We start from the raw sequence: 16,134 nt of genomic DNA, 5'->3' as shown, positions 1-16,134 counted from the left end.
CTCTTTTTTTCTGCTTGGGATGGTGATTGGAATTTGTGTGAAGATACCCGTTCATGTGAGTGCGCTTTCAGTAGACATTAAGCCCAAAGTCCCATCAAGTTTTCTAAGTATATGTACATCCAAAAAATGAAATTTGATCTTCTTTCTCTTTTTTCATAGTGGTCTTTGTATTACAATTAATGTTATTCAGAAGATGTAGAAATTCAGATCTATTTTTCTCTATCAGACAAGATAATGAAAATATCATCCACACAACAAAACCAACATAAGGATTTCTTCTTCGCCATATGAAGGGCTGCTTCTTCAAATATTTCCATATGAAAATTTGCTAGAACTGCACTGCATGATCCACTGACCAGTCTGGTCATAGAATTTGTTGTCCTATATAAAAAAAAATGAAGTAAGTTGTCACACAATATTCAAAGATATTTAACATGTCCTTCATGAAAATACTTTCCAAATGTGACATCTCATTGAGAGGAACCAGAGTAAACAGTGATGTCATCAAAACTGAACTCAGGCTGAAGGATTTTAAATTCTTGATAAATTGACCATAATCTTTAATATGTATTTGAGTTTTTCCTATAAATGGCTGTAGGAGTGTGGTTAAGTGTTTGGCAGTCCTTAGATAAGACAATCAATTGAGACAATTGGTCTCAGTGGAATACCCTATTCATGAATTTTGGTGTAAATGCTTCTGATGTGATGAGACCTTTCTTGTCAATAGGAGAAATCCTGAGAACAGAAATTGTGGGAGATCCCTTAAGTTCTCTGAATCTTCTTGGTTCTAAGAAGTCCTGAACTTTACTGTGGTAGTTTTATTTCTTTATAACCACTGCAGCATTGCTGTATCTACTGAAGAATTAGAATGTCTTTTTGAGAATCGAAATCTGAGAGCTTTCATTTCACCTTTCATACACTTAGTCTAAGTGGTTACATTTGTAGGTTAAACTATTTCTTCTGAGGTCAGCATTTTTAGATTGTGTAATAGATTAATTTGGGGTAATCTTCTAGGTGCATCCAGAAAGTAAGTTTCCTGATGATGTTTTCATTAAAATAGACATATTTAGCTGGGAAAATTGTGCATGCACAACAGATCTATGATGTGACAATCAAATGCTGGCTGGACAGGTCCTTTCCTGGTGCCAGTAATGCAGCAGCAGTGCCCCAAAGTGGTGTCTCTTACTTGTTCTCTTACCACCTGTGAGGTTCAGTCAGTGATATGGTTCCTTAATGCACAAAACATAGCACCTCTTGAAATTCATAGCCAGTTTTGTCAGGTCTGCGGGCCGAACATCATGTGCAAACTGGTGCTGGTATAGGCCCTTTTCCGAAGGTCATCAAAGTGTCCATGATGAAGAGCACAGTAGGCGACCATTCCTCATCAATGAACACCTGTTTGAGCTGATGCGGCAGCACATCCTGGTAAATGGTCGCTTCACGATTATGGAGCTCAAGTCATTTTCTACAGGTATCATAATCCATGTTGCATGAAATTGTTGCTAAGTGCTGATGTTCAAGACATTATGTGCCAGGTGGGTGCCTGAAAACTGACACCCAAAAACAAAATGAAATGCTTTAGAGCTGCACTGACATTTCTGCAGTGGTATCATGGCGATGGTGACAAGTTCCTTGACAGTATCATCACAAGCGATGAGATGTGGATTTCTTATGTGACCCTGGAAACCAAGCAGCAGTAAATGCATTGATGTCACAGTTGATACCCGTTCAAGATGAAATTCAGACTGACTGTGTCAGTGCAGAAACTGATGTGCACGGTGTTCTGGGACAGGAAGGGCATTCCGCTCATTGACTTCGTGCCAAGAGGTGAAAAAGTGAATGCTGACTGTAAGGTAACAGGGGATAATACGGAGCTCTTTCAAGTAGTCCGAAATTTAAATTTGAAGCACAGCAGCAGAGATAATATATTCAGCAAAATAGACCGGAAAATACTTGTTTTGTGTTTTGACAGGTGTTGTAGTTCCGTTACATAGTGTTTTGGTTTTCTTTTAATTGCAACGAATTATAAAAGTGTGGTGATAAATCTGTAAAATTATATAATTTATTTAGATTTAAGTATTTAAACCTTATAAAAAATTGCAAACGAATTGTGGCCATGTTTAGGGATTATTTTGACTAATGTAGTGTCACGTGACCTGACTCAGGACTGTGGATATGAGTGGGGAAATCAGGTCTTTTGTCGTTGGTCCGCTGTGGTGGTAAGTTGAGAGCGGCAAAGTGCTGTGAGTGTAAGCATGGACACCAGTGTATGTGAAGGAACAACGTGAAAGTGTGTAGGTGCGGGATAAACAGTGTACAAATTGCACCGATTGTTATTTGTACAGATCGGATTTATTTGCGAACTTAAAAATGCATGGCCACAAAGTTAGTGTTTCTTTTGAATAAATAAGTTTCAATCTGAACATGTATAGTTCAATTCACTGCTGTTCAAAAGCTAGCCAATATATGACTCTACAGTAGGGGTGCAAATGCAACTGTTTACTACCAACCCCCTTTGCAGATGAGCCACGTGAAAAATAGGTAGTGAATGAGCCCGAGTTCAGTTGCATGTTCCTGTGAAACTATGCGGAAACTGCAACATGCCAATTCAGAACAATAGCAACATGCCATTCAGAACAAGAGGCGTGGAATGCTTACTGCAGGTAGTGTGCTGCTCCATGACAATGTTTGTGTATATATGGTTCAGAACACAGCAACTGTTTTGTAGAAGTTTGGCTGGGAGCTGTTCGATCCTCTAGCATACAGTCGTGGTATTGCCCCCAGCAATTTTCATCTTTTCTTGCACTTAAAGAAATTCCTGTCCTCTAGCCAGCATTTTGCCAAGAACAACCTGAAGATGACTGTCACAAGCTGGTTCCACTCACAGGCAGTAGACTTCTATGATACAGGAATACAAAGGTTGATCTCACAATTTGACAAGTGTCTCAGTTCTTTTGTGAATGTCAAAAAATAGCTCAAACATCACTGTACCTGTTGCCAATAGAGAGTTTCATGTAAACATGTTGTCCTTGTTTAAAAAAAAAGGTAAACTTAATTTCTCTATGCGCCTTGTACACATACATATAAAGCTTTGCCAATTAATGTCACATGCAGCTTTATTTTGAAGAATGGTTGGAGGGGGAACAATAACACCAGCTTTTCTGAGTACTAGGCAATTGTCAATAGTGGAGTAGTCAGCAGCCATCAAATTCTGTCTTGCTGCCAACCATGTGAATGTATACTATGTACCTGGGCTTTTTATGAATTGTGCTTAAACTTCTGTTAAGATGAATGTATTTATAACCAAAACTGAATTGACTTCAAAATTGGACAAATACTCAACAGTGCTATATATTTCTCCATGAGATAGTAAAAGCCTAGATATGGGCCAGTGGCATACTCAGATATTTCATGAACCAATGTTCTAATTGCTTGCCATGAGGTACGATGCCATGTGAGTGGAGAAGGGGTGTCGGCTTTTGGATTTATGCTGTCAGTGAGAGCAGCAGGTAGACGATATCTCTGATATACACTGAAGTGCCAAAGAAACTGGTATAGGCATACATATTCAAATACAGAGGTACACTATGTGATCAAAAGTATCCGGACACCTGGTTGAAAATTACAAAAGTTTGTGGCACCCTCCATCGTAATGCTGGAATCCAATATGGTGCCAGCCCACCCTTAGCTTTGATGACAGCTTGCACTCTGTCATACGTTTAATCAGGTGCTGGAAGGTTTCTTAGGGAATGGCAGTCTATTCTTCATGGAGCACTGCATTGAGGAGAGATTCAATGTTGGTCAGTGAGGCCTGACACAAAGTCGGCGTTCCAAAACATCCCAAAAGTGTTCTATAGGATTTCAGGTTAGGACTCTGTACAGGTCAGTCCATTACAGGGTGGTTGTTGTCGTGTAACCACTCTGCCAGAGGCTGTACATTATGAACAGGTGCTCAGTCTTGTTGAAAGATGCAATTGCCATCCCTAAATTTGTCTTAAACAGTGGGAAGTGAAAAGGTGCCTAAAACATCAATGTAGGCCTGCGCTGTGATAGTGCCATGCAAAACAAGGGGTGCAAGCCTCCCCCATGAAAAACACGACCACACCTTAACACCACCTCCTCCTGAATTCTACTGTTGACTCTAGACACGCTTGGAGATAACATTCACCGGGAATTTGCCATACCCACGCCCCGCCATCAGATCGCCACACTGTGTATCATGATTCACCACTCCACACAATGTTTTTCCACTGTTCAATCATCCAATGTTTATGCTCCTTACACCAAGCGAGGCACCATTTAGCATTTACCGGCATGATGTGTGGCTTGTGAGCAGCCGCTCGATCATGAAATCAAAGTTTTCTCACCTCCCACCTAACTCATATTACTTGCAGTGAATCCTGATGCAGTTTAGAATTCCTGTGTGATGGTCTGGATAGATGTCTGCCTATTACACATTACGACCCTCTTCAACTGTTGGCAGTCTGAGTCAGTCAACAGTTGAGGTTGGCATGTACGCATTTGTGCTGTACATGTTCCTTCACGTTTCCACTTCACTATCACATCATAAACAGTGGACCTAGGGATGTTTAGGAGTGTGGAAATCTTGCATACAGATGTATGGCACAAGTGACAACCAATCACCTGACCATGTTCGAAGTGCATGAGTTCCACGGGATGCCTCATTCTGATCTCTCACGATGTCTAACGACAGCGGAGTTCGCTGAGATGTATTTGGCAGTAGGTGGCAGCACAATGCACCTAATATGAAAAACATTTGTTTTTGGGGGTGTCCGGATACTTTCGATCACATAGTGTATGTAAACAGGTAGAATGTGGTGCTGCAGTCGGCAATGCCTATATAAGACAGTGTGTGTCTGGTGCAGTTGTTAGATCAGTTACTGCTGCTACAATTGCATATTATCAAGATTTAAGTGAGTTTGAATGTGGTGTTATAGTCAGCGCATGAGTGATGGGACACAGCATCTCCGAGGTAGCAATGAAGTGGTGCTTTTCCCATAAGACCATTTCACAAGTGTACCATGAATATCAGGAATCCTGTAAACCATCAAATCTCTGACATTGCTATGGCTAGAAAAGGATCCTGCAAGAATGGGACTAACAGTGACTGAAGAGAATTGTTCAGAATGACAGAAGTGCAACCCTCCTCCAAATTCCTGTAGGTTTCAGTGCTGGGCTATCATTAAGTGTCACCGTGCGAACAAAAAACATCATAGGTATGGACTTCTGGAGCTGAAGGCCAACTCGTGTACCCTTGATGACTGCATGACATAAAGCTTTACACCTTGCCTGGGCCTGTCAACACAGACATTGGACTGTTGACTGGAAGCATGTTGCCTGGTCAGACAAGTCTCGTTTCAAATTGTATTGAGAGGATGGAGATGTATGGGTATGGAGACAACCTCATGAATCCATGGACCCTGCATGTCAGCAGTGGGGTGCTCAAGCTGGTAGAGACTCTGTAATGGAGTGGGGCGTCTGCAGTATCGGTAATACGGTACCCCTGATATGTCTACGTATGACTCTGGCAGGGGACACGTATGTAAGCAGCCTGTCTGATCACCTGCATCCATTCATGTCCATTGTGCATTTTGATGTACTTGGTCTATTCTAGCAGGAAAACAAGACACCCCACACATCCAGAATTGCTACAGAGTGGGTCCAGGAACACTCTTCTGAGTTTAAACATTTCCGCTGGTCACCAAACTCCCCAGACAAGAACATTATTGAGCATATCTGGGATGTGTTGCACTGTGCTGTTCAGAAGATATCTCTTATGGATTTATGGACAGCCCTGCAGGATTAATGTTGTCAATTCCCTCGAGCCCCACTTTGGACATTAGTAGAGTCCATGCCACGTGTTGCAGCACTTCCACATGCTCACAGGGATGCTACAAGATATTAGGCAGGTGTACCAGTTTCTTTGGCTCTTCAGTGTATTCGGAAGCAAAAGATGAAGGAATTTTGTCATATTCTCACATTCTCACATCAGTATAGAAGTGAAATCTGGTAGGTGAAACTGGAACATTAGGTATGTGCAACTGGCATGTTTCCAGCCTGTGACCATTAGACACACGCCACACTCACCAGCAGTGGCTCCTATCTAGACTTTATCCCAGGAGACAAACTGATGTGAGCAAAAATATGTTCCCACAGAACTCTTCGAAAATGTGGTACGGAAGGTGAAACATAATCTTCAGTGATGGCACTAAAGCTGCACTGCCCTTACGCACTATTATTTTTCAAGGTTGACTACAGTGATAATCCAAAGTTATGCAGTTTCTGTTGATACAACTGTAGGAAGCTGAGAGAACAATGTTTTGTCATTCAATTGCCTTATATTGTCAGTGCTGTAAGAACTATAAATTGTAGCAATTGCTAATGGAAGCAGATCACAGCCATGAATCTGTTGAGAAACATGGGAGCTAAGAATTAGCAGTTTGCAACTGGTGCATGCAGACAACACAAAATTAATTTTTAATTAATGAGGAGTCATGAAGCAGAGCAACAAACAACTGTGCAGCAGGAAGAAAATTTGGTGTCCCAGAAGTAAATGTTCAGGCAACAGATGAAGAACAAATTAAAGAATGTCAGTTGTACACACCAAAGAAAGTTTCCAGAAACTGGAGCAGCAGGTTGTTCATTACATGCAAGAGAAATGTAATGAAGGTATAGTAAATTAATAAAATAACAAAAAGGTTGTGATGACCATACCAGGGACAAATGACATATGACAGGAAATTATGCATTATTAATTGAAAAATTATTTTTACATAATATTATGAGGTTATGGTGAGTCGTCTACATCGAGTAGCTCTGTATATTTGGTCATTGACACTCACACAGTCCAGTATCTGTAAATACTTTAAAGTTCTACTTCTTACCTCTTAGTTTCCTGTGATCCTTGTAAGGTCTATTAAGTCACCACTCCTTTAAACAGTTGCTGCCATGTTAGCCATAATGGAGGAAAGTCGGATATTCATGTTGCTAAGTCTGCTCGGATTGAAATATTCAGTGATTAACTAACTCACAAACACTTGTCTATGTTATATTGTATATTTTGCATGTAAACTATATAAAATATTAGTCCATTTTCTCATACAAATAAAGAGGTTTGTACAGACACACTTTTTTTTTTTTTTTTTTTTTGAAAAGGGATCGTTTCCTAAAGGTAACAAAAAACATTGTAAAGGTTCACTTTTTCTTTTGCGGAAATGCTTCTCTGACACTTTCTATTATGCTGTGTTTGTTACATAAAATCAGAGTTATGTTTCTCTAGAAATAGGTGCTTCTTTGTAAAAATTTTTAGAGTGACTTTTTTCACAAACTTTCTATCATCTAGTAAAAGGCTTTGTTATGACTCAAGAAATTATCCAAATATAGGCACTAGAGATAAAGAATTTTCCAATGGGATGCACGACAGAATTCAAAGCATGTACTGGCTGGTGCCTAAGGACAAAGAAGTGGTCATATGTTAAGACACAGAATGATGCTAGCCCAATAACTGCCCACAACATATGACTTGCATAGCAGTGTCATATAATCATCCTAAGGAAACAACACAACTAGTTGCTAGGCCAAATGACAACACCCTTCAGATGCCATTAAGATGGTGCTCAACAGGATGGTGGATTAATAAGTATTATATCACTCCTCTTCACCTGCAAATATCTAGTTATATGCTTTCTTTTGGTGGCAATTGTTAAAACTGATTGGGAAAAATTGCAGGTCGTCTTGAGTTTCAGCATTTCATTGACAGGGATCAGCAACATTATTTAAATTTCTTAAAGCATTTATTAACGGTTCTGTGAACAGTTCCCGTATTTATTAGGTGACTAGTTTTGAATGTTACAGGATCATTTTCAAGCCTGGCCTACCAAGGCTGCACTGACAGTGCCTGGTATTATTAATAAACATTCAGTGGCAACGCATGCTCTATAAGCGTTTGCAGGATGAAAAATTTATAGAGCATTTGTTTATTGTTGTTATTAAGATCAGGCTCTGTCAGTGCAGCCTCAGTAGGTCAGGCTTGTAAATGAACCTGTAAGGTTCAGAACTAGTTGCCTAATAAATACTGTAATTGTTGACAGAACCATTAACAAACACTTTCAGTGCAGGAGATTTTTTATATATATATATATATTTCCTACGTGGAATGTTTTCCTCTATTATGTTCATTTCAGCCTCATGTTACACTTTCCACCTTCTAATACCATGTCACCCTCACAACATCCCCACAACGACCCCATTAAGTATTATTTACATTCCCTCAGCAAACATGCCTTCACCCTAGCCAGATTACACCCCCATATTTTATTTCCTCAGGCTTGTCTGACATTTGGCATTACCCCCAAAGGCCTCACACTTAAAGTTCCCATCTCTGGCTGTAACCCTTCTTTCCATCAGTCCCTATACCAGTTCCAAACTGAACAATCCATTGCCCTCACCCACCTAATCCTTCACCTACACATCAACTCAGCCAATGAACATACCCGTCAACTCCTATCCTTAATAAAAGTCTTCAATCTTTCCTCTCCCACATCCACACCGGCTGTTCAGAGCATCCTCCTACAGGCCAACCGCAAATTAGAACAGCATGCCACCCTCCACCTCAAAAAACTATCCAATCTCCTGGTTTCCCACCTCCGGAAAGGCAACTCACTCACTCTTCACAACATTTCCAGCAAATCTCAACCTCCTCTCATTGCACACAGACCCAGTCTCTCCCATCTACTCAATCTCCCACTTACAGCTCCACTCCCCCCAAAACCTCAAAATTCCAATCAACACAATCTGGAACCACAACACCCTAATTCAATAGTTAGCCTTTCCTCCAAACCTCTCTCCCAATCCGAAACCTCTGTCCTATCGAAAGGCCTCACCTTCAGCCCCACTCCCAGATTCAACCAAACAGCCCTTGTCAAAGATTTACTGTCCTACACTCTCTGCTGGAAATATCACTTTGCCACAAAGAAAAATGATCCTAATCCTACTGCTAATGATCCAACTCCCCAAGACACTATCCAAATTGAACCCTGCCTGGAACAGTCCCGTCCTCCGTCACAGCGGGACCTACCTCCTCTTCCTCAAAATCACCCTCTCCAAACTTTCCAGGAATTTCTGACTTCCAGCCTTGCCTCTCAATCCTTCTTAAAAAACCTTAATCCTACTCCCAGCATCACCACTGCTGAAGCCCAGGCTATCCGTGATCTGAAGGCTGACCATTCCATTGTCATTCTTCCGGCGGACTAGGGTTCCACGACCGTGGTACTTGATCGTCGGGAGTATGTGGCTGAGGGACTGTGTCAGCTTTCAGACAACACCACATACAAAGTTTGCCAAGGTAATCCCATTCCTGATGTCCAGGTGGAGCTTCAAGGGATCCTCAGAACCTTAGGCCCCCTACAAAACCTTTCACCTGACTCCATCAACCTCCTGACCCCACCAACACCCCACACCCCTACCTTCTACCTACTTCCTAAAATTCACAAACCCAATCATCCCAGTCGTCCCATTGTAGCTGGTTACCAAGCCCCCACAGAATGTATCTCTGCCTACATAGATCTACACCTTCAACCCATTACATGCAGTCTCCCATCCTTCATCAAAGACACCAACCACTTTCTCGAACGCCTGGAATCCTTACCCAGTCTGTTATCCCTGGAAACCATCCTTGTAACCATTGATGCCACTTCCTTATACACAAATATTCCGCACGTCCAGGGCCTCGCTACGATGGAGCACTTCCTTTCACGCCGATCACCTGCCACCCTACCTAAAACCTCTTTCCTCATTACCTTAGCCAGTTTCATCCTGACCCACAACTTCTTCACTTTTGAAGGCCAGACATACCAACAATTAAAGGGAACAGCCATGGATACCAGGATGGCCCCCTCGTACGCCAACCTATTCATGGGTCACTTAGAGGAAGCCTTCTTGGTTACCCAGGCCTGCCAACCCAAAGTTTGGTACAGATTTATTGATGACATCTTCATGATCTGGACTCACAGTGAAGAGGAACTCCAGAATTTCCTCTCTAACCTCAACTCCTTTGGTTCCATCAGGTTCACCTGGTCCTACTCCAAATCCCATGCCACTTTCCTTGACGTTGACCTCCACCTGTCCAATGGCCAGCTTCACACATACGTCCACATGAAACCCACCAACAACCAATAGTACCTCCATTAAGACAGCTGCCACCCATTCCACATCAAACGATCCCTTCCCTACAGCCTAGGTCTTCGTGGCAAACGAATCTGCTCCAGTCCGGAATCCCTGAACCATTACACCAACAATCTGAAAACAGCTTTCGCATCCCGCATCTACCCTCCCAACCTGGTACAGAAGCAAATGACCAGAGCCACTTCCTCATCTCCTCAAACCCAGAACCTCCCACAGAACAACCCCAAAAGTGCCCCAATTGTGACAGGATACTTTCCGGGACTGGATCAGACTCTGAATGTGGCTCTCCAGCAGGGATATGACTTCCTCAAATCCTGCCCTGAAATGAGATCCATCCTTCATGAAATCCTCCCCACTCCACCAAGAGTGTCTTTCTGGCGTCCACCTAACCTTCGTAACCTCCTAGTTCATCCCTATGAAATCCCCAAACCACCTTCCCTACCCTCTGGCTCCTACCCTTGTAACCGCCCCTGGTGTAAAACCTGTCCCATGCACCCTCCCACCACCACCACCACCACCACCACCTACTCCAGTCCTGTAACCCGGAAGGTGTACACGATCAAAGGCAGACCCACATGTGAAAGCACCCACGTGATTTACCAACTGACCTGCCTACACTGTGAAGCTTTCTATGTGGGAATGACCAGCAACAAACTGTCGATTTGCATGAATGGCCACAGGCAGACAGTGTTTGTTGGTAATGAGGATCACCCTGTGGCTAAACATGCCTTGGTGCACGGCCAGCACATCTTGGCACAGTGTTACACCGTCCGGGTTATCTGGATACTTCCCACTAACACCAACCTGTCAGAACTCTGGAGATGGGAACTTGCCCTTCAGTATATATGTGTGTGTGTGTGTGTGTGTGTGTGTGTGTGTGTGTGTGTGTGTGTGTGTGTACCTGTCCTTTTTTCCTCCTTTCCTCTTTTTTTCCCCCTGAGGTAAGTCTTTCCGCTCCTGGGATTGGAATGACTCCTTACCCTCTCCCTTAAAACCCACATCCTTTTGTCTTTCCCTCTCCTTCCCTCTTTCCTGATGAGGCAACAGTTTGTTGCGAAAGCTAGAATTTTGTGTGTATGTATGTGTTTCTATCGACCTGCCAGCGCTTTCGTATGGTAAGTCACATCATCTTTGTTATATATATATATATATAACGGAAGGAAACATTCCACATTCCCCCCCCCCCCTCCCCCCTCTCCTTCCCTCTTTCCTGATGAGGCAACAGTTTGTTGTTAAAGCTTGAATTTTGTGTGTATGTTTGTGTTTGTTTGTGTGTGTATCGACCTGCCAGCGCTTTTGTTCGGTAAGTCACCTCATCTTTGTTTTTATGTATAATTTTTCCCACGTGGAATGTTTCCTTCCGTTATATTGATATCATTAATTTGAATCCAACAATTACGTTTGTTATTGTCACTGTTGCATTTCGAAATCTTTTCTGTCGTCTTATTTTCCTCTTTCTGTTTTTGCCAGTAGTTTCACCTTGTATTCACCTTCTGCTTTTTACCGTAATCTGCTATACTATTTTATCCCGCCTATATATATACTCAATATTACGTAACCCACTTCCAAACCATAACCAAAAAAATATTTTTTTGCTGCTTTCAGCACTACCGCCGCTATAATATCCACCGTTTCTAGTTCACAAACAGCTCCTTTCACCTTTTAAACAACCATTTCAGCCAGTTCTAATAACTTTCGCTTTATTTCCATTTCCGTTTTTCCCACATCACTGATCATTTTTAGCCGCTTCCCACAGGTTTTAACGCCACTATTTCTTCGTCAGACAATTGTTAGCCTCATTTTCATAATCTGCCACCACAATACCACTCCTTTTAATATACTACACGCAGTTTTTTCGAAATTTTCCCGAATTTCTCCGTCCTTTAACGTGTTTTGGCGGCAACACAACCACCTAACCTTTATGCACATCGTTGTCTACCAACCCAAGTCCAACATAGCAAGAAATATGTCTGCTTGTGTCTGTATGTGTGGATGGATATGTGCGTGTGTGCGAGTGTATACCTGTCTTTTTTTCCCCCTAAGGTAAGTCTTTCCGCTCCCGGGATTGGAATGACTCCTTACCCTCTCCCTTAAAACCCACTTCCTTTCGTCTTCCCCTCTCCTTCCCTCTTTCCAGATGAGGCAACAGTTTGTTGCGAAAGCTTGAATTTTGTGTGTATGTTTGTGTTTGTTTGTGTGTGTATCGACCTGCCAGCGCTTTTGTTCGGTAAGTCACCTCATCTTTGTTTTTATATATATATATATAAAAACAAAGATGATGTGACTTACCAAATGAAAGTGCTGGCAGGTCGACAGACACACAAACATACACACAAAATTCAAGCTTTCGCAACAAACTGTTGCCTCATCAGGAAAGAGGGAAGGAGAGGGAAAGATGAAAGGATGTGGGTTTTAAGGGAGAGGGTAAGGAGTCATTCCAATCCCGGGAGCGGAAAGACTTACCTTAGGGGGAAAAAAGGACGGGTATACACTCGCGCGCGCGCGCGCGCGCACACACATATCCATCCACACATATACAGACACAAGCAGACATATTTGAAGATAGAAGAATGGACCTGCATAATCTGACAAATATCCTTAATGTCAGTTTACTGCAGAATTTTTGAGTGTTTTATATGAATATAACAATTTTTAGAAAGCACTTGTGTGAAACACAGCTTGCTGTTGTCTTAAGATATCCTGTGAACCGCGAATGAAGGGCAACACACAATAAAATAGTCCTAGATTTCCAGAAAGTGCTTAACATAGTGCCCCAACACCGATGGTTAATGAAGGGTGGAGCACATTGAATAAGTTCCCAAGTAGGAGTGTGGCTTCACTAGTGTGGGCTGGAGCAAATCCAGCCACACTCAGATTGGAACTAGTAAACTTATTGCAATTTCTTTTATTTCCGTCAGTGATCATAAAACTTTTCAGTCCTTAGACTACATGGTTGCAGTGATGACCATCTTCAGATCCGCAGCAAAACATGGGAAATCCAGATATAACTAGTGGACAGTTTACATCTTGAAACAATAAAATATGCCATAATAAAAAGTATTACTTCAGAGATGTGGAAACAGGCTTAAAATGTGGTGAGGTACTTGTGTTTTACAACATATTATAATAAAATGAAGCCCTAGTGGCATTGTCAAGAAATACATGCAAAATCAGCTTAGCTTTGTTACATGTATTTAAAATTTGTTATACACTGGGCTGCAGTGCCACCAGTCATTGTGTTAATGATGCTACTGTTCAAAATGAACTGAGGCATAGTAGTGACAAAATGTTTGTTGTAGACACAAGATGTCACTACCGTTAGTTCATTTATATTCATTGATTTTTATAATTGTAAAAACCCCAATAAAAAGGGAAAAGTACAATAAGTGTATTGGAAAATGTGAAGTTAGATGGGCTTTTAAAGTTAACACCACCCAAAAACTTAGTGAAAGATGGAGTTGAAAAGTGCACATTACAAATTTGATGATGGCTGTGTGGTGTACAGGATTGACTGTAATAATTGTCATAAGTATTGTGTTGACCAAACAAGCAACTCTTTCAATGTAAGGTTTAAGAAGCACATACAGCTACGTAACAAAACTGCCTTTGGGTACAATTTAGAAGAAACTCACCATACTACAGGGTGTATTGAGAATAGTATATGCATTCTCCACAGAACATAAAAAGGGCATACTTTTGATTTGTTAGAAGAGTGGAAATTTATAAAGCCAAAAATGGGAGCCAGCAAAAGTGCCCAATGGGCAGCTTGATTTTGTACCCAATGCCTACTTTGGTTATTTGATAATGTTTTACATTAATCATTGAATTCCTTTTGTATGTATATCTTCCCTTTTCTGTAGTTTATATCAATGACTATATAATCTTCTTGGCTGGTATAGTGTTTTAACCTTTTCTTGGTATAGTATTTCAAATGGTAAGAGAGGCCACTGGCAGTTAAGTTCCTCAAATTACTACTCATTCTGCAGTCTGGCAGCTATGACAGCAAAGGGCACTGATTACTTCAGACTTTTGTTTAATCTTTTTAGCTTGTTCTGTAGTTATTTTATCAATCATATTATTTTGTTAGCTCTGTAAGCTTCTTCTTGCCTATGTTATATTTTTATCTAAAATCACCACAAAAGTGTTTCAAATTCATATAGTGTCACTTTTCCTTTCTAACAAGTCTAAAATTTAGTGTTATTTGTTTTTTAATTTGTTAAATTTTATTAATTTTATTATTGTAATAACTTCTACATCTTACACTACTCCTCCTCCTCCTCCTCCTCCTCCTCCTCCGTCTATTGGCGCAAGAACACTGGTAAACACTACCACCCTGCATTTGTCCCTCAGTTCCTTATTGTTCTCTGTAAAGCCTTTGCACCATCAATAGCAGATGATTGACCCTACTTGTAATGCTTTTGTAGTGTGTATTGTTTCCAGGACTGTTTTGTGCATACTTACAATGACGTTTGCTAACATGTGGACTTTGATTTTGACTGGTCATTCACTTTTTGAATTCAGTTGTCACCCACTGGAACTGCCTGTTTGTTTCACTGATCTGTCTGTCACTGCCAGTGCAACTGATCATAAACTGTGTTCTGTCTAGGCAGAGGGAGATAGAAAAATCACTCCTGTAGGACATCAATCCATAACTTACACATGAACCAATAATTTAAAACAATACTCTCATCTTGTAATATGCAGATATGTCTATGTATGTACTCAAAAATCAATGGAAAATCCAGGATTTAATGTCAATATTGTGAAAAGCAAAGTTGCCACTCACTGTATAGTGGAGATGTTGAGTCGTCTATCGTGACTCAGCATCTGTGTATGTATCACAGTTTTTCCCTGTTTACTCAAAACTAAATTGAACCCAAAAATTAATAATTTGTCATGAGACAGTGTTTTCTACACCTTGTATTACATATCACCACCTCCTTCATGTAAACAGTCTTTGCTAATTTTGTTATTGTGTTATGAAGTTTGTTGTAGGTGAAGTTATCATTTTAAAAGTAAATATTTGTGGCACATATTATTGACACTTAACCATTGGCACAGCTTAGTTGGTTCCCAGTTAGTTCTTACATACACATACCGATCATTATGTTCTGCGATCCATGAACAATTGTGAAAGCAATTTTTCCTGATATTTTAAGTAACTCAAAGAAATTTTCCTTTTTGAATACCTGAGTATTTTTTAAGGCTTTCAATTATTGTCTGTATATTTTTCAGCCCTTGGTTTTGAAAATGATTAAGAGGAGGAAAGAAAACACCTTTCTAGGCTCTGAAGGCTTAAATGCTGCAAGAGATTTGGCATCAAAGTTAATCCGCAGGAGTATTATAACTGCAGCAGGGCCATTGGAGAAAATTTGGATAGCATGTGCTCTTAGTGAAATTACAGCTGTTATTAAAACTCCATTATCAGTACAAAATGAATTGGTATGTCTTTCAAACTTCTACATTTTTGTTATTCATTATGAAAATTTTTAAGGAAGGAATGACCTATATTACTCCTTTATTTCAGGTTACACTTACATTCATTGTGGAGCAGTTGGAAGAAATAATAAGTGAGGAACAGGAAATACGTAACTCTTGTGTCACACTCATGAAGTCTTTAGTTGAGACAAACATTCTTTGCCTGTGTTTTTCTTTGGACCAGTCAGATGATGTAGAAAGATTCCTCATAAGAGTTTTTGACACTATGTTTCTGTTAGTTAGGTGAGTTTTATATGTTACAATCCTTAAGAATTTCAGTTTTGTCTCATAAAAAAAAAATTAGTATAGGTAACTACTCACTTGAAGCTGATGCATGATGCACATGCTCACACACACGCACAGAGGTGGGAGAAAGGGGAAAAGAAGCAAGTTCAGTTAAGTTCGTTTTCTTTTTAGAAATAAAGTTAAAAATTAATCCTAAAGTTTTACATA

At 40.7% G+C, this 16,134-nt stretch overlaps 1 protein-coding gene across 1 annotated transcript in view; it reads left to right on the top strand.

The window, feature by feature from the left end:
* Positions 1 to 16,134, top strand: part of LOC124795649 — a 286,381-nt gene that overhangs the window by 60,221 nt on the left and 210,026 nt on the right. Inside the window, exons 4-5 of the mRNA XM_047259722.1 lie at positions 15,439 to 15,645; positions 15,731 to 15,924. Of these exons, the coding sequence (XP_047115678.1) occupies positions 15,439 to 15,645; positions 15,731 to 15,924 (401 nt within the window). The remainder of the gene's footprint in view (positions 1 to 15,438; positions 15,646 to 15,730; positions 15,925 to 16,134) is intronic.

Source organism: Schistocerca piceifrons, chromosome 4, assembly GCF_021461385.2.
Source record: "Schistocerca piceifrons isolate TAMUIC-IGC-003096 chromosome 4, iqSchPice1.1, whole genome shotgun sequence".
NCBI classification, from domain to species: Eukaryota; Metazoa; Arthropoda; class Insecta; order Orthoptera; family Acrididae; genus Schistocerca; species Schistocerca piceifrons.
This window is presented reverse-complemented; position numbering and strand designations above follow the sequence as displayed.